The sequence below is a fragment of the Lagenorhynchus albirostris genome, chromosome 6, assembly GCF_949774975.1.
Source record: "Lagenorhynchus albirostris chromosome 6, mLagAlb1.1, whole genome shotgun sequence".
Lineage (NCBI taxonomy): Eukaryota > Metazoa > Chordata > Mammalia > Artiodactyla > Delphinidae > Lagenorhynchus > Lagenorhynchus albirostris.
The window spans coordinates 901,142-918,181 of NC_083100.1; the positions used below are offsets into that span (position 1 = coordinate 901,142).

The window sequence follows — 17,040 nt, forward strand, 5'->3', positions numbered from 1 at the left end:
TGGCAGGCGGATTCTTAACCACTGCGCCACCAGGGAAGTCCTCAATTGTCGATCTTATTCTTGTTCCTTTAAAGGTCTTTTTTTTCCTGCCAGCTTTTAATACTTTTCTTTCCGTCTTTGGTACTCGACAGTCTTACTGTGATGTGCGTTGGTGTAGTATTCTTGGTGTTTGCAGAGCTTCTTGAATCTGGATGAAGTACTAAAATACTTCAGTAGTTTTAGACAATTAATGGTCATTATCTTTTAAAGTATTGCTTCTGTCCTATTCCATTATTCTCCTTTTAGATTTCAGTTGCACACATGTTCGACCGTTTCACTGTGTCCTGTGTTTCTCTGACGCTCAGTTTTATATTTTCTGTTCTTTGTTTTTTCTGTTCTTTAACTTTCTGTTGACCTGTTTTCCACTTCGTGAACACTGTCTTCAGATGTGTCTAATCTCTTCAGTGTTTAATTTCAGTGATTGTATTTTCAGTTCTAAAATTTCCATTTGATTCTTTTTTATAGTTTCAAATCCTCTTGCAAAATTCTCCATTTTCCCTTTATTTTCTCCATCCTTTCCTCTCTTATTTTGAACATATAAGTCATGATTATTTTAAAGTGCTCGTTTGATGAGTCCTAGATCTGGATCATATGTAGGTTTGTTTCTTTTTTTCTTTTTACCTTTCTTTCCCAATTTGTTTTGAGTCATAGAGCCCCGTCTCTTTTCATGACTTGTGAGTTCTGATTAGTCTCAGAAGTTGCCTGGAATACATATGCGAGGCTCCAGATGGCTCAGATTTTCTCTTCCAGGCAGGCGGAGTGAGGGTCATCCCTCGTTCAGCCCCGAGCTGAGCCAGGGCTGGCTGCAGTGTGACAAGGTGCAGCCCACCTGTGGCTCTGCCCTGCTTGTAGGTTCTGTGCCCTTCAGGGCTTTCAAATCGGACCCTGGCATGATTGCTGGGGCCCCTCCGCCCAGTGGACCCAGAACTCTAAGCTCCGACTCCTTGGCACCTGAGACCGTGGAAGACTTCTCTTGGATTTCCAGAGGCTTCCCACTTGAGTTTTAAACTTCCGCCCCTCGTGCCTTCAGAGTTAGGCAGATGTTTTAAGGGGAGAACTGACCATTTGTTCGGCTTAAGTCTCTGCTTCTTTCTTCTGGGATCTTGACCTCTCAAGTTTTGATTTTCTCGACCAAAAAGCTCTGCAGGTTCTCCATCCCTCAGCAACGGCTTTCTGCCTGGGAAAACTCTAGATTCCCAGCCTCGAGCCCGTGACCAGAATGCAAAACGCTCAGGGAGAAAGTGCTGGGGAAAGTCCTCCCCTGCCCCGGTAGCCCCATCTCTGGAATCTTGGCCTGCCTGTCTGCGTGGCTTCTGTAGCTCTTAGACCTTCAAACAGATTTAAAAATTGTATGCAGCTCTTCTAGCTGTGCACGGAGGGGAGCCGTTCCGCCATCTGGACGCACGAGTCCTCCTTTGTTTTTCATGCTTGGCGTCAATGCATACTTTCTCTCCAGAGCCATAAGCAGAGTCTCCTATATGTTCTTGTAACACTTTCCAAAATAAAGTTCTAGCTCTATTTTTCAACATGGGATAGCCAGTTGTCCGATACCAATCTCACCCAATCCCTGCAATGCTGCTTTATCATATGTTGGCTTTGTCTGTGTGTGTGTGTGTCTGTCTGTCTGTGGCCAAGCTTCATCTTTTCCATTGATATCTCTGTTCTTGTGTCACTACTAGACTTTGTAAATTATTGTAGCTTTAGAGTAAATACGATAGCTGGCAGGGGATGCACCCCCTCTTTGTTCTTATTTTTCAAAACTCTCTTCCAAATACTTGCCAAATTCCACTGAAAATCCTGCTGGAATATTTTGCTTACTGGAATTGCGCTGAATTAATATAGCTAAGTCTGAGGAGAACTGAACATTTTGCAATGTCAAATTGAACATCTTTCATAAATATTTTCCTCGTTTCTAATTATTACCTATTTCGCCACTTGGGAATCACTTATTCAAAGGATACGGCCTTTATTTTTAAGGCATGAGGCCCGTTGCTAAAGGCTTGCTAGAAATCTCACCCCAGTTTGCATTCTCACCAAGAATTCATGACCTTGTTCCTACTCTTCCCACTCCAGCCAGCATGTCCTAAGGCTTTTCTCAGTTTAGAAAGGGCAAAGATTTTCCAGCACAAGGAAACGTGGATTCTCAGAAAGGCGCGTCCTCCAGTCCACCCTGAACGGTCATTCATGGATGTAAGAAGGTGAAACAGTGTTGGAAAAAACGTTCCTGGTGTGTAGATGAGGGCGCACTTGGTCTGTGAGGGGCTGTGGGGTGGAGCTGGGCGTGATTCCAGCCCCTGAATTCTGCTCCACCCACCTGGGCTTTTGCTCGTGTCCTAGACCCGTTGGCCCTCAGCTGTTGGCTGGCCTGGCAGTTCCCTCTCTCCCTGTAGCCTCTGGAAGAGCTGTGTTGCCTGAGGGGACGGTCCTGCTCCGTGCCCAGCCTGCTCTGGGGAGTTCTGGGGAGCCTAGGAGCTGGCCCTGGGACTTTACAGCATTGACCTCAGCCCTGGCCATGCCCTCCCCCATCTGTAGAGAGAGGGTCCCCAGGGTCTCTGCAGGCCCCTCCTGCTCTTGGTCCTGGGGTCCATGTACAGAGGTCCCTGCCCCATTCTAGAAGGGGGTCTTTGGGCCAGATTCTCCTGAGGGTGTCAATTACAGGCAGGGAGACTGAGGCAGAAGGTTCCCTTTTCAGAAGGGGAGATGTCATGAGACCTCAGTGTTCCTCAGTGAATCACCTCCCGGCTCACCCGAGTCTCGTGGGCACTGCTCTGTCCATTCATCTTGGGCCCGTGGGCTTCCAGCCCAGGGAGGGACAGCCCTCTCGAGCCGGCACAGACCTGGCATGGAGCCTGCCCGGGGCCTGCGTCCTTGGGAGGTGGGGGGTGCCTCCTCCGTGTGAGTGTGACCTTCAAGTGGATGTGAGGGTCAGCTTCACATTCACGCCTGGGTGGTGGCCAAGCAGGCCCAGGGAGCGGCAGCCGCGTGCAGAGGCTCACTCCGTGGTGGCCAGACAGTGGCCGCGCCCTTGCCCTCCTTCCTCAGGCATTTGCCCCGAGCCTGGCCACACCGTGGGTTCCCTCTTGGCTTTCCCCTTTTGTTTGTTCTTAAAATTTTTCCAAAGTAACATATGGAGACGTGGCATCCAGGTCCATCAGGGCTGCGAGTCTCCACGGGAGAAGCAGCCCCGCCCGGGCCTCACCCTCCACAGTCTGTTTTTGGTTTTGTCTGATCCGTTTAGATCCCACTGGGACAGAGTCAGCTTTTCTGCCCCATCGCACTGCTAACGACCCCACCACATGCAACGCCTCTCCCCGTCTTCCTGCTGTGTTTCCTGTGTGTTGGTTAGTATTTTGTGTTTACACCAGCAGAACGAGTGGACATTCTTTCCTGCTGCTCTGAGGAGTGCACTCTGCTTATATTCTCTTTCTTGAAGAACATGGTGTCAGGAATGAGTGATAACGTAATGCCTGGGGTCATCACTGATCTCTCCTCAAACCCTCTGGTGGATGCTTCTCCGCGTAGGGAGACCACCTCCCGCCTCGCAGTCCCGTCTTCTTCCTGGCTGGGTCCCCTCCATTGCCCTCCGATGAGGGACGTCCCCCCCTCGAGGCAGCCCCAGGGTCCTGCTGGGACCCCTTCACCATCCTCCGGGCTGGGCCCGCACCCACGTCTGCCCCACCAGCCACCTACCTGCTGGAGCACAGGTTCTAGCCTCCTGCAGAGTCTTCCTGGGTCTTCCTCTCACCCTCCCTCCCAGTTGTGATTGGCTGAGCTCAGAGTTCTGGGCCGAAAGTCGCCGTTCCTCAGCACTTGGAAAGTGTTTCTGCATCTGGTATCCCTGAGATGCTGGTGCCATTCTGAGTCTCCATCCTTTCTCTCTGGAAGCTTCTGGAATCTTCCCTTTAGCCCTGAGATTTCACAGTTTGCTGTGGTTTCTGACCTTTTATAGCAGGTGGGGTAGGTAGACCCTTTGAATTTGGAGACTCATGACTGGCTGTGCTGGGAAGTTTTCTTGAATTATTTCTTTAGTAGCTTCTTTTCATTGATCCCCAAATTTCATTTCTCTCCTCACACAGAAAATTACTTAATTGTATTTCCAACCTTTTTATTTACTTCTGAAGGTCCTGTTTTCGTAGTCTTAATTTCCAAGGACTCTTTCTTATTCGTTAAATGGTCCTTTGAAAAAAGGCTACTTCACTTGCTCGTGGGTGAGTAAATTTCCTTTCTGAGGATATTAATTACAAGGTGTTGAAACATTTTTGTTCTTCTCTTCCTGCTTTGTCTCTTTCTGCTGTGCTCCTTTTCTTTTTGCTTTAGTCTCTGTATTGCTTGCTAGAGGCTGTGGTCCTGTTTCCCCAGCAGAGGACCCTGCCCTCTTCCCTGGCAGCCAGCAGGTGGGGGCCCTGCAGCAGGAGGAGGAGGCTGGGGTCCCCCACTACTGGGCATCTTCACTGGGCTTTTCACACCCACCTTCAGCTGGTCCTCAGAACTCCAGGCTGGACCAAGCCTCACTCTCCCAGAGGGTAGCCTCTGGCCTCCTGCCTGATGGTGGCATGGGGTGGGGGGGCAGGTCCTGGATATTCACCGGGTGGGGATGGTGGTCTCGGGGTCTTCATTACTCTGCTGGGGCTGCCATAACAAAGTACCACAGACTGAGGGCTTAGACAACAGAAGTGTATTGTCTCACAGTCTGGAGGCTGGAAGTCCCAGATGTGCAGGGTGGTTCCCTCCAAGGCCGTGGGGGAGAACCACTGCCTGCCTCTCTCCTGCCTTTTGGCGGTTTACCCCCAGTCCTTGGCTTGTAGACCTCTGTCTTTGTCTTCACGTGGTACTCTCCGTGTGCGTCTCCTTTATAAGGACGCTGGTCACCCTGGGCAGGGCCCACCTCACTCCAGTGGGACCTCATCTTAACCAGTTACAGTGCCAGGACCCCGTCCCCAAATAAGGTCACGTTCTGAGGTCCTGGGGTTTAGGACTCAGCATGTGAATTTTCAAGGGATACAATTTAACCCATGACATGGCCTGACCCTCCCTCTGCTAACTTTCCACAAACACCTGTTTTCGGTCCCACCCAGCCGCTGACCTTCAGAGGCACCTGGAGTCTTTCTGGGTCCCAGAGAGCGAATCGGCTGTTTCTGGTTAGGCTCCAGCTTTCCTAGGCTCCTCTCATCCCGTTGGCGTTCTTTCCTAAAACTCGCGGCATTTCTCACCCGCAGCTGCCCTGCTCCGTTCCTCTTCCTGTGGACTGGTTATCCGAGCAGGTGTCACAGCCGGAAACATCTGCGCTGCCCTTGTGGATATTGTTTCTAACTCGCGTCTCCCTTTTTCCCAAGGTGTCTCCTGTGCCCGCTGGGGCTCCCGCCGCCACTAGGAGTGACCCACAAAGTCCGCAGAGATGGCTGGGGCCTCAGTGAAGGTGGCGGTGCGCGTCCGCCCCTTCAATTCCCGAGAAATGAGCCGCGACTCCAAGTGCATCATCCAGATGTCCGGAAGCACCACCAGTGAGTATCACGGCTGCTGGGCCCTCGGGGCCGTGGCTGCTGGGCCCTCGGGGCCCTGGCTCCCTCCTGGTCCACCCGGGGTGTCGGTCTCCTGGGACTGCAGTAACAAATGACCACAAACTGGGTGGCTTAAAACAACGGAAATTTATCCTCTCGTGGTTGTGGAGGCCAGAGTTCAAAACCGAGGTGTTGACAGGGCCACACTCCTGGAGGAAGATCCTTCCTGCCTCTTGTGGCTTTTCCAGTTGTGGCCGCCAGGTTGGCCTGCGGCCGCATCACCCCAAGCTCTGCTGTCATCACGTGGCTTCTTCCCTGCATGTCTGCGTCTTTGTGTGACCTGATGACCATGGGACGTACCCTAATCCAGTGTGACCTCATTTCAACAACTGACTACATCTTCAAAGGCCCTGTTTCTCACGTTCTGAGGTTCGGGGCAGACAGGAGTTCTGGTGGGGCCGCTTTTCAACCCAGGGCACAAGGTTCCTGTTTCTTGTCTCGTTTCAGCTGCGTTTTACTTTGTCTGCTCTTCTGTTTTGTTTCTAATTGTAAGTCATCTTAAGCCTTTCTGAGAAGTAGGAGGCCTGGGGTCAACAGGGTGAACAGGGAGTAGGAGGAGACAGAATGGCAATTTCGAGAAGGTCAGAAGGACAGGCATGGCCTCCAGGGCCCCTCTAGTGCGCAGGACCTGGCTGCCGGAGCCGCAGAGAGGACTTAGCCCCGAGCCTCCCCTTTTGCTCTTTCTGGTACCACAGACTTTGTCCTGAGTTGGGGCACGTTTGCAGAAGAGTGGACAGAGCCCCGTGTGCAGCTCAAGGAGTTCTCAGCAGCACCCCACTGCTGAGAACAGAGCGATGCCGGCACCCGGAAGCCCCCCTCCCCGGCCCCACCCGCCCTTACCCACAGGGGAGCCGGCATCCTTGCTTCTAACACTAGGTTAGAGGCTTGTTTGGGGTCCCCTGGAAGTCAAACCAGTGTTTGGCATCTCCTGCTGGTCAAGAGCCCACCTCCACGCTCGGTGACTTAGAGCAAGAATTCGCCGTCCTCTCTCCCAGCTGTGGGTTTGGCAGGGCTCAGCCGGGAGGTTTGCACCTGGAGCTGCTGCCGTCACCGCAGGCTCCCGTGGTGCGCCTGCACCTGAGTAACCCCACCCCTTCTGTCATCCACCGGGTTGGAGGGAGGGGCTGCCCCAGGGGAAGGGCACTCAGGGCTGATGGCGGCTGCCACCCTAGGCCTGTTCTGGGGCTGAGGCTTCGGGCGTGGCTGGGGGTCTCTGCAGGAGGCCCTGGAGCAGGTTGTGGAGGCCCCACTCAGAGCCTGTGGGGGGTCTGTTGGGCATATCTGGGGGCTCATAGTGACTCTGTGAGTGGTGCTGCCTCTGCTTGGTCCCTGGAAGCAGAACTGAGGTGAGGATTTGGGTGCCAAGAGCTTATGTGGGAGGTGGTCCCTGGATGCACTGCGGGGGTGCAGAAGCTGCGAAGCAGCAGGTGAGCAGGTGGCCGCCACGGGCAGCGGGGGCTCAGCTCGCTGGGACCCTCTGAATACAGAGTGCACCTCTGGGCTGTCCTCCCCAGGAAGCTGGGGGTCTTGTTCAGCTGCTGCCCAACGCGGGCGGAGGGTCCGTTCAGGTCCTGGCTTTCTTGTATCTCCAGCCTGGCCCCCTCGAGGCTGGAGAAAGTGCTCAGGAGGTGTGACTCAAGCCTTAAGGTGGGAAGCCAGGGACTGTGACCGCAGGTGGGAGCGTGACCCTGGGTGGGCAGGCGGCATCTGCACGAGGAGCTGATAGGGTTGCGGCCACATCGCTGTTGGGTGACCCAGGACATCAGGAATGGCTGTGAGAATCCCCGTCCATGCTGGGTCAGGCCCCAGCGGCATAGTTGCCACCTTAGACATTAGCTGGGGGTCTCGGCTTGAGGGGCTCACAGGTGACCAAACCCTACGGGAACCTGTAGAATGGACAGAAAGAACAAAGGATCAGAGGCCGACCCTGTGTCTCCCCTGGAACCTGGGGGCGGTCCAGGACAGGGTGGGGCAGGTGTCACAGAAGCAAAGAGCTGGAGATGATGGCGGGCTGCACTCAGGGGAACTTCTGATCCACCTGGGGCCTGAGAGACAGAGAGAGACAGAGACGGAGAGACAGAGACAGACAGAGACAGAGACAGAGAGAGAGATAGAGACAGACAGAGATAGAGACAGAGAGAGAGATAGAGACAGAGAGAGAGACAGAGAGAGAGATAGAGACAGACAGAGGGAGACAGAGAAAGACAGAGAGACAGAGACAGAGAGAGAGATAGAGACAGAGATAGAGACAGAGACAGAGACAGAGAGAGAGAGAGATAGAGACAGAGAGACAGAGAGAGAGATAGAGACAGACAGAGACAGAGACAGAGAGAGAGATAGAGACAGACAGACAGAAAGAGACAGAGAGACAGAGACAGAGATAGAGACAGAGAGAGAGATAGAGACAGACAGAGACAGAGACAGAGAGAGAGATAGAGAGACAGAGACAGAGAGAGAGATAGACAGAGACAGAGAGAGAGATAGAGACAGACAGACAGAGACAGAGACAGAGAGATAGAGAGACAGAAACAGAGAGAGAGATAGAGAGAGAGAGACAGAGATACAGAGAGAGAGATAGAGATAGACAGAGAGATAGAGAGAGAGACAGACAGAGGCAGAGAGAGAGATAGAGGGAGACAGAGTTAGAGACAGAGACAGAGACAGAGAGAAAGACCAGAGAGAGAGAGACAGAGAGAGAAACAGAGATAGAGAGAGAGAGACAGAAAGAAATAAAGAGAGAGACAGAAAGACAGAGAGAGAGACAGAGAGACAGAGAGAGACAGAAAGACAGAGACAGAGAGAATGACAGAGACAGAGAGACAGAGACAAAGAGAAACAGAGAGAGACAGACAGACACAGAGAGAGGCAGCCCCCAGCACAGGGAAGCCTGCCTGAGGAGTGGCGTCGGAGGGCGGGGGGAGCTCTATTCCGGGGGGTCCCGGGCCAGGGGCTAGGGCGGGGCAGGCGGCCCCAGAGCCGGCCGGAGGCAGAGGCTCACAGGAGCTGGGTTTGGGCAGCAGCTCACGGTCGTTTTGTCAGGGTAGGAGCTGATCTGCCAGCCCTGTCAGCGGGGGCGGTGACACACTCCTTGAATCTCAAAACGAGGGGCACAGCAGGAGACCCCAGTTCTTGGAACGTGCCACCCGGAATCTCCACTGTGACACAGAAATTAGAACGCTTAAAAGTCGGTTTAAATTCTTATCCTGTAATCATGGCCTTGATAACAGCGCTCTTCATCTGAAACACAGCGAATCTAGCAGTTCTATGAGCCAACCAAATTGTATGTGATGTGTGCTTCTGTCCCTACAGCTGGGACCCTATTTCCAAAGAAGGTCACTGTCTGAGGTTCCGGGAGAACACTGTTCAACCCAGGACAGTGCCTGCAGGGGAGGGACCCGCCCAAAACCACAGGGTGATGTCTTCAGGGCCGGGCCCCCAGCCTTCCAACTGGACCCTGGCAAGCTGGGCCCAGTGTGTGCTTTCAGGGAATGGACCACCATTCTGGAAGGTCCACCGGGACCCTACTGACCAGCAGCCCCCGTGCGGTCTCAAAACCTAACCCATCCGAGAAGTCAGCCCCATTTGCCATCACTATTCTAGAATGTTCTGGGCTCCAAATACAGTGAGACTGGGCCTGGGAGTCCACAGCAGGCAGCTTGGTTTTGCCAGGAGGTGGTGACGCGGTGCAGGCCTTTCTGTTAGCGGAACGGCTCCACACACATGGTGTCAAAGGACGGACCCCGGGGGCCAGCAGAGTCCTGGTCAGCAGCCTTGGCCGACGGTGCTGGGGGCCTGCCGCCACTGGCTGGCCCCAGGCCAAGATGCCCCTGTACTCCCTGCCTTGAGCTGCCTCTCCCCGGGGGCCACCCGTGAGAGTCGCGACGGGCTCTCCACTTACAGGGTTAGGGTTGGGGTTAGGGCTGCCTGCGCCCCTCAGGGTTAGGGTTAGGGTTAGGGTCAGGGTCAGGGTCAGGGTCAGGGTCAGGGTTAGGGTTAGGGCTGCCTGAGCCCCTCAGGGTTAGGGTTAGGGTTAGGGTTAGGGTTAGGGTTGGGGTTAGGGCTGCCTGAGCCCCTCAGGGCTGAGGTGCTCCCACGGCCCAGGTGGGGAAACGAGGCCTGGTGGGGTCAGGTCAGCACACATCGCTGAGCTCCAGCCTGCGCCAGGCTCCACTCCTGGCATCGGGCCCCACGGAGCAGGGCAGAGGCTCTCACTGCCCTGGGGGTGACGTTCCAGTGGGGACACGGAGATGGAACTAGACGGGCCGGTGACAAGGGCCACAGATCGCAGTCAGGCAGGCAGTGACGGGCGTGGGGGGCCTTGCCGGGGGCGTGGAGCGTGGGGGCCAAGTCAGGTCAGTGGGAGGAGCCGTCGCTGAGGGTTCATGAGGACCGGCACGGCCCCGTGTTGAGAACGTCCCCGAGACTCCCGACACTGAGGTCTCGGTCTCCGTTTTCACGAGGCCCCTCGCTCGCTCTCTCTCTCCACACACACACACACACACACACACACACACACACACACACACACACACACACACACACACACACACACACACACACCTGTCTGCCGATTTCCGTGGTGTCAGTGCTCTCCCCACGGTGCAAGCTACCCAGGGTTTAACCACAGACCCGTGGAATTCCGCAGAGGTGGGCCACGGCTCCCAGAAGGGCGGGCGCCGCACGCGGCTGTGGTTTCAGGCTCTGAGGACACGGCTTCCCTTGCTTAGCTGCTCCCGCCCCCTGTTCAAGCTGGGCCCTCCCAGCTGTCGCCTTTGTCCTCTGTGCTCCTGCAGCAGGGGCAGAGGGCACGGAGCCCCCCGCTCAACAGCCCACGGTCCCGTCCCCCTCCTCAAACCCACGGGAGGAAGCGACCCGAGAGCTGCCCGGGAAGCCCCTCGCCACCAAATCGCCTCAGTGCCGGCAGGGGGCTGCCGTCCAGGCCTAGTCCAGGCAGGTCGCCCTGGTGAGGGCTCCCAGGCGTCGGTGGAGAGCAGGCCTGGGGTGGAACCTGGGGAGCGCCGTCCCCTCTGGAGCGCAGAACCCCATCTGTGATCACGGAGACACCACAGGACCCCCGCAGGACACCTGGGGGTCAGGACCAGGGCAGGGGTCAGAGCCACTCCAGGGGACCCCGCCCAAGGGGGAGGGGGCAGGTGACAGCAGTTCCCGCGGGCCAGAGCAGCTCTGCCTGGTGGTCCCCACTGCGGGCTCTCCTCGTGGCCCACTCCGCGTTCACTGACCCTCGCAGCCGGCTGTCCCCTGCCCACCCAGCGTTCCTTGAGCACATCCGTGCCCCGTCCCTGGTGGGGGGGTCGTCAGGGAGCTCCCGGTCCACACAGGGTATACAGCAGACGCCCCGCACCAGGACACAGTCAGAGCAAGGTCAGCGGGGGGGCAGGTGTCGCAGCCCGCGAGCAGGAGTGGCTGGGTGGGGTGGGTGGAGGTGGGGCACTGGTGGGCGCCGTCGGGGGCCCTGCCCAGGTTGCCTGCGCTCCGGAGACGCCGTGACTGTCGTTCCCGTGGCGCCGGCGTTACCGTGCTCGGGTTCTGGCGGCCGCATCCCCAGGTCCAGCAGGAGTTGAAACCGGGATGGCGAGGTCTCCTCTCAGCCTCACTCCTGGGGCCAGCATGGACGTGACCCCCTCTCGGCTCCAAAGAAAGGGCTGTGATGGTCAGTCACCTGCTCCCTCCTGCCGGCCTCCCGAGGGTGCCGGGTCATCTCCCAGAACCCATAAAGCCTGGGGTCTGGGACCCAGAGCCGGTTGGCTCCTGCCCGCCAAGCCGTGGCCCGGGGCAGCTACCGAGTGGGGTGAGGCTGTGGGAGTCCCAGCGTCCCAGGGCTCCGGAGCAGAGCACCGTGGACTGGACGGCTTAGATGGCAGCTCCTGAGGTGCTAAGTCCCCGATCAGGGTGTCGCCGGGTTGGTGCCTTCTGGGGTCCAGAGGGAGAATCCATTCCCTGCCTCTCCAGCCCCGAGTGGTTTTCTGGCAATGCCGGCATCCTCTGGCTTGCAGAAGCACCATCCCAGTCTCCCCCTCCCCCTTCACATGGCCTCCACGCTACGTGTGAGTCTGTGTCAAATTTCCCCTTTCATGAGACACCAGTCATGTTGGATTAGGGCCCACCTGACTCCAGTATAACCTCATCCTTACCAGTTACGTCTGCAAGTATGTAAATAAGGTCACATTCTGAGGTCCTGGGGGTTAGGACTCAACATGTGAATTTTGAGGGGTAGAATTCAACCTGCAACAGGGCCAGGGCTTGTTCCCTTGGTGTGAGTTACAGGTCACCCTGGACATGTGCTGGTGGGGAAGGGTGGGGTGTCCTGGAGTCCAGAGAGGCGAGGCCCCCAGCCCACTGCAGCTGGGGAAAGCCAGTCCAAGGGGTTGGCAGACACGTCTTTCATCTCCAAGTAGGTGGGGGAATGTGGCCCTCAGATGGGATGACGTGGAGCGGTGGCCTGGAGCCCTCTCCCACCAGGACAGCCCAAGTTCCTGGTGGAGGTGAAAACCCCCGGCCAGGTGGGCCCTCGGGGGTCCTCGGGGTCCTCTACCCACACAGACATCGGGGGTTCAGACAGCGTCCCAGAGGGCAGCCTGGCGGGCGCGGGGGCCGCAGCCCCTTCTGCCCAGCCACCGAAGACGTGCCGCCCGCTGGGCCCGGGCCTCAGGGAGCCGAGACCTGTCCAGGGCCTGGGAACATGGGATGCCTCAGCCCTGCCTGGGGGGCTCCCGGGGTGCCCAGTAGGCCCGGCGGTGTGTGCCGGTGGCATTGCTCCTCCTTTGATGAACCGACGTTTTGTGAGCACCGCCTCCTGCCAGCCCAGGTGCAGCTGCTGGAGGAGGGGGACGGGGTGGGAGAGGACCTAAGCAGAGGACAGTCCCACAGCCCCTGAGAGCAACCTGGACGGGACCTGCAGGTGCCCCGGCAGGAGGAGGGACACGTGTGGTGTCCCTGCGGGGGGACAGCCAGCACGCCCCCGACATGGATGAGCACGCGGGCGTGATGGGGCCCCAAAGCAGCAGGGACGCGGCTGTGACTGTGCTGCACCTCCCAGCGCTCGCATGCAGGGCAGACAAGACAGACCTGGGCTGGGGGGGAGTGGGGTGTGGACCCGAGAGGTGGGACGGGCCAGGGGCTCGAGGTCTGACCCAGTGCCTGTGCCAAGGGACTGTTCTGGGCTGCCTTGGCGGGGGTTGGGGGGAGGTCAGACAGGGTAGGGGGCAGAGATGGCTGGTCTGCCTGGAAACAGGGCCCTTGTCGCTGCCCATTGGCAGGGGGCTGGCTTTGTTGGGGCCAAGGCCTCTGAGGACCCCGCCTCCCTGCCCTGGGGTCCCCCTCGGGCGGGCGCATCCAGGGTCAGCCTGTCCCTGCAGCACAGCGCTGAGCGCCATGCCTGTCCCCTCCCCGCAGCCATCGTTAACCCCAAACAGCCCAAGGAGGTGCCCAAGAGCTTCAGCTTCGACTATTCCTACTGGTCACACACTTCGGTAAGCCCAGGGCCGGGGTTCCAGGGGGTGGGCTGCTGCTCGCTGTGCGGCCCTCAGCCAACGCCTTGACCTCTCTGCGCCAACGGGCGAGGGACCACCCCGCTCCTCTGCAGGGCCGACTGGGAGGTGGGGGCACAGGTGTGAGGCCTGTGGGGAGGGGCCTGCTTTCCTGAGCCGCCTTGTGTGAGCTGCGACACACACTGCCCAGCTGCGGCAGGGACCAAGGGGCCATCAGCCCACTGGGGGCAGTTTCCCAGGGTCCTAGCCGTACAGCCGTTTGCCTGCCAGTCTCTCCTCTTCCCCAGACACCCCAAGCTCGGTGTCCGAAGCGGAAGCTGCCCCCCTGGCGCCAGCCCCTGCACGCCCTCCCCCGCCCCCTGGAGCCTGGGAGAGCCCCGGCCTTTGCGCCTCCACATCCCCCATCGGGTCTACACCAGTCCTCCCATCCCCCAGCCTCCTGAATCCGAGAAGGTGTCCAGGCCGCCTGCCCCAGGGCCAGGGCCACCTCGGGTCACACCTTGAGCGCCTGGTCCCGGGACGGGCCCAGGGCTCCCCATTTCACCTTCCCCATCCAGCCCCGCCCCTCACGTCGTCAGGGTAATCCTGGGCCTGCCTAAAGTGACCGCTGTCTTCAGGACAGCGTCCAGGGGTGATAGCCAGGACCATGGACTCCTTGGGCCCCTGCCCTGCTGCCTCTCCAGCCCCACCTCGTCACCCCCACAGCTGCTACCTTGAGCACCACGTCATGTACCCCCGCCTCTGGGCCTTTGCACATGCTCTTCCCACTACTAAAATGCCCTTCCACTCTGTCTGGCCCTAGACTGGCTGGCTCCTCCCACCCTTCCCTCCGGAAGCTGCCTCCCAGGCAGGACTATTTCCCCTCTCCGGGTCTCCTGTGAGTGGATGGGCCGGGCAGGCGTCCCTCCCCACGGTGCTGTGGCCCTGGCGCCCGGAGGCCCTGGGTGCGACGCAGGCTCTCAGTGAACATCGTGGGCCGAGAGCCCAGCACGGCAGGCCCAGCCCCCTGCAGCTGCTACCCTCCTTGTCCCGCAGCCGGAAGACATGAACTACGCCTCGCAGAAGCAGGTGTACCGCGACATTGGCGAGGAGATGCTGCAGCACGCCTTCGAGGGCTACAACGTCTGCATCTTCGCCTACGGGCAGACCGGGGCCGGCAAGTCCTACACCATGATGGGCAAGCAGGAGAAGGACCAGCAGGGCATCATCCCGCAGGTACGCGGTGGGGGGCCGGTGAGGGCAGGACAGTCAGGCGAGCACAAGCTGAGACCCGGGAGAGCAGGGGGCCGGGAGGGAAGGTAAAGCATGGGGGTGGCGGGGAGGGCAGGGCAGGAGGGGCAGCGTGGGGCAGACGGGCTGTGAAGGGGCTGGAGACCCAGATCCGAGGGTGGGGAGCTGCGGGAGGGCCCCAGGCCTGGGCAGTGCCCACCATGGTCACACCCATAAGACAGGGAGGCTGGGACAGCTGCTGGTAGGGGCCGACTCTTCCTGGGAGGGCTGTGAGGGCTGGAGTTCCCGGCAGGGAGAGGCCCGGGACAAGGGGACGCCCATGGGGTGGGTCTCTGAACCTGAGCTGGTCAGTACTTGACCTGGTCAGGGCAGGGGAGAGTGCTGGGTGGTCTGTCGCATGGCAGACCCTCCACCTCTTGCAGGCAAGGATGATGCAAGGAACAGGAGGGGATCAGACGTCAGCTGGGGGGCCCCCGAGTTAGCAGAAGACAGTGGCTCCTTGGCTACAGGCCGTCTCAGTGCCTTTAAGGTGGAGCGGGAGGGTGCGGGAGGGGCCCGGGGGAGCAGAGTCCAGCCTGGGTCGCAGGGGCCACAGCACCTCGAGGGGTGAGGCTCTGGGCACAGCCCAGCCTCACGTCTGGTGGTGTGCTCTGTCCCTGCAGCTCTGTGAGGACCTCTTCTCCCGAATCAACGACACCACCAACGACAACATGTCCTACTCCGTGGAGGTAGGGCTCTCCGTCACCCGTCCCTCGGAGCGTGGCTTTACTGACTTAAAGCCAGTGCCCGCCACCGGTCTGTGCCCTTAGCTTGTCACTCACGCGTGCATGTGGCAAACATGCCAGCCCACGCCGAGCACAGGAGCGAAGGGCAGTGTCCGCTCTGCAGTGTCTGCTGAGCAGCTGCTCCGAGCTGCGTGGCCCGGGTGGCCCCGCTGTGCCCGTGTTGGGTGAGCCCCCGGCACGGCTGTGTGTGGGGAGGGCCAGGCAGGGGGTGGGCTGACACCCCCACTGACATGTTCGTGCGGGGGGCCTGGCCGCACCGTGTGCTCCCCCCCCAGAGGTCCCTGATGTCCTCGCTGCCCCGCAGGTCAGCTACATGGAGATCTACTGCGAGCGTGTCCGTGACCTCCTGAACCCCAAGAACAAGGGCAACCTGCGCGTGAGGGAGCACCCGCTGCTGGGGCCCTACGTGGAGGACCTGTCCAAGCTGGCTGTCACCTCCTACAATGACATCCAGGACCTCATGGACTCAGGGAACAAGGCCCGGTGTGTGCGGGGTGACGTGCCCACCCTCCCTGCCCTCCCCCTCCCACCCGCGCAGCTCCGAGTCTCTCCGAGGAACACCTGTCCTTGGGGTGCCTGCTGGTATCCCCATGGGGTCTGTCCAGCAGCCCCCATGGAGGTGTGGGCCTCGTGGGCCTAAGGACATCAAGGGCACATGCCAGCCCATGGGGGCCTCCAGCTCCCCCAGGAAGGGGACGCTGTCGCCTACACAGGGTCTGCTCCTCGTGGGGGGTCAGGCTATGCGCCCTGGGGGGTGGTGGCTGCCCTGGGTGGGGCCAGGCTGTGAGGACCAGCCCTGCCTGCTTGGAGGGCAGATGGCCCTCTGGACAGGGGCATGTGGGGAGGGTCGGCCACAAGGTGCTGCCGGCCACGAGCTATTGGTCTCCGTGACCACGCTGCCCTGGGCTTCCCAGCCTAGGAGGGTCTGCCCTGGTTGTCGTGGCAACAGTCCCCCTGCCTTCTGCCACGCAGGGACTCGCGGGAGGGTGAGGATCCCTGGCCAGTGGCCTACCCTGCACTCAGTAGGGGTCCCCGGGGGCTCTTCCACCTCTGTGGAGGCAGCTGTCGGGCAGCGAGCCCAGCCTGGGGGCTTCCCTGGGGGCTCTGCACGGCGGCGACATCGGGACCAACCACTGGCTTCCGCTTGGCAGCCTCGGGCCTTCTCCCCCAAGGCCATGCTGGCCCCCCCGGATTGGCCGGTGTGGATGGACAGTAGAGCCCCCTTTCCCTTCTGGGGGCCTTTCCACATCACAGCCTGCAGGCCGCCGCCCAGGGGGCTCTGCTCAGCCCCTGGGAGCAGGACATCCCCAGTCACGGGGCCCCGAGTGCCAGGCTCGAGTCGGGGCCGAAGGAGCCGCACCGGACGCAGTGGGGCAGGCAGTGTGGGCCCTGCCCGAGCCCTACAGGGGGCACGGTCGCCACCAGGCCGGGCAGGGCGGCCCCGGGAGCCCGGGGAGCTGACGTCTAGTGACCTGGTCAAGCGGGCCGGCAGCACCAGCGGCCCACACGCCCGACCACGGGACCCTGGGTGACAGTGTGTGGCTTCTGTTCCCCAGGACCGTGGCGGCCACGAACATGAACGAGACCAGCAGCCGCTCCCACGCCGTCTTCAACATCATCTTCACGCAGAAGCGCCACGACGCAGAGACCAACATCACCACAGAGAAAGTGAGTTCAGCCTCGGCGGGCGGGGCCCCGGGCCGGCGGGTGGGGAGGCCCAGCCGGGTGCCGGCCCGTGAGGCGTGGGCGCGGGCCGTTCCCTGCCCAGCCCGGGCCTCGGTGAGGGGCTGGCCAGCCCTGCGAGACCACCTCTTCTCGGTGTTTGGCGCCACGTGGCTGGGGAAGGGACTGAGTGGAGGGGCCGTGGACCCTGGAACAGCCTCCTGCCAGGCGGTTATGGTGGAGACTGTAGGCCCGAGG

The 17,040-nt window shown here is 59.7% G+C and overlaps 1 protein-coding gene across 4 annotated transcripts in view; it reads left to right on the forward strand.

Moving 5' to 3' along the window:
• The window catches only part of KIF1A (kinesin family member 1A), an 89,240-nt gene that overhangs the window by 14,736 nt on the left and 57,464 nt on the right, over nt 1-17,040 (forward strand). For all 4 annotated transcript variants that reach the window (XM_060151649.1, XM_060151650.1, XM_060151651.1 and 1 more), the window contains exons 2-7: nt 5,373-5,540; nt 13,011-13,087; nt 14,141-14,320; nt 14,998-15,063; nt 15,425-15,603; nt 16,677-16,788. In XM_060151649.1, coding sequence (XP_060007632.1) covers nt 5,435-5,540; nt 13,011-13,087; nt 14,141-14,320; nt 14,998-15,063; nt 15,425-15,603; nt 16,677-16,788 — 720 coding nt within the window. In that variant the 5' untranslated portion in view covers nt 5,373-5,434. The remainder of the gene's footprint in view (nt 1-5,372; nt 5,541-13,010; nt 13,088-14,140; nt 14,321-14,997; nt 15,064-15,424; nt 15,604-16,676; nt 16,789-17,040) is intronic.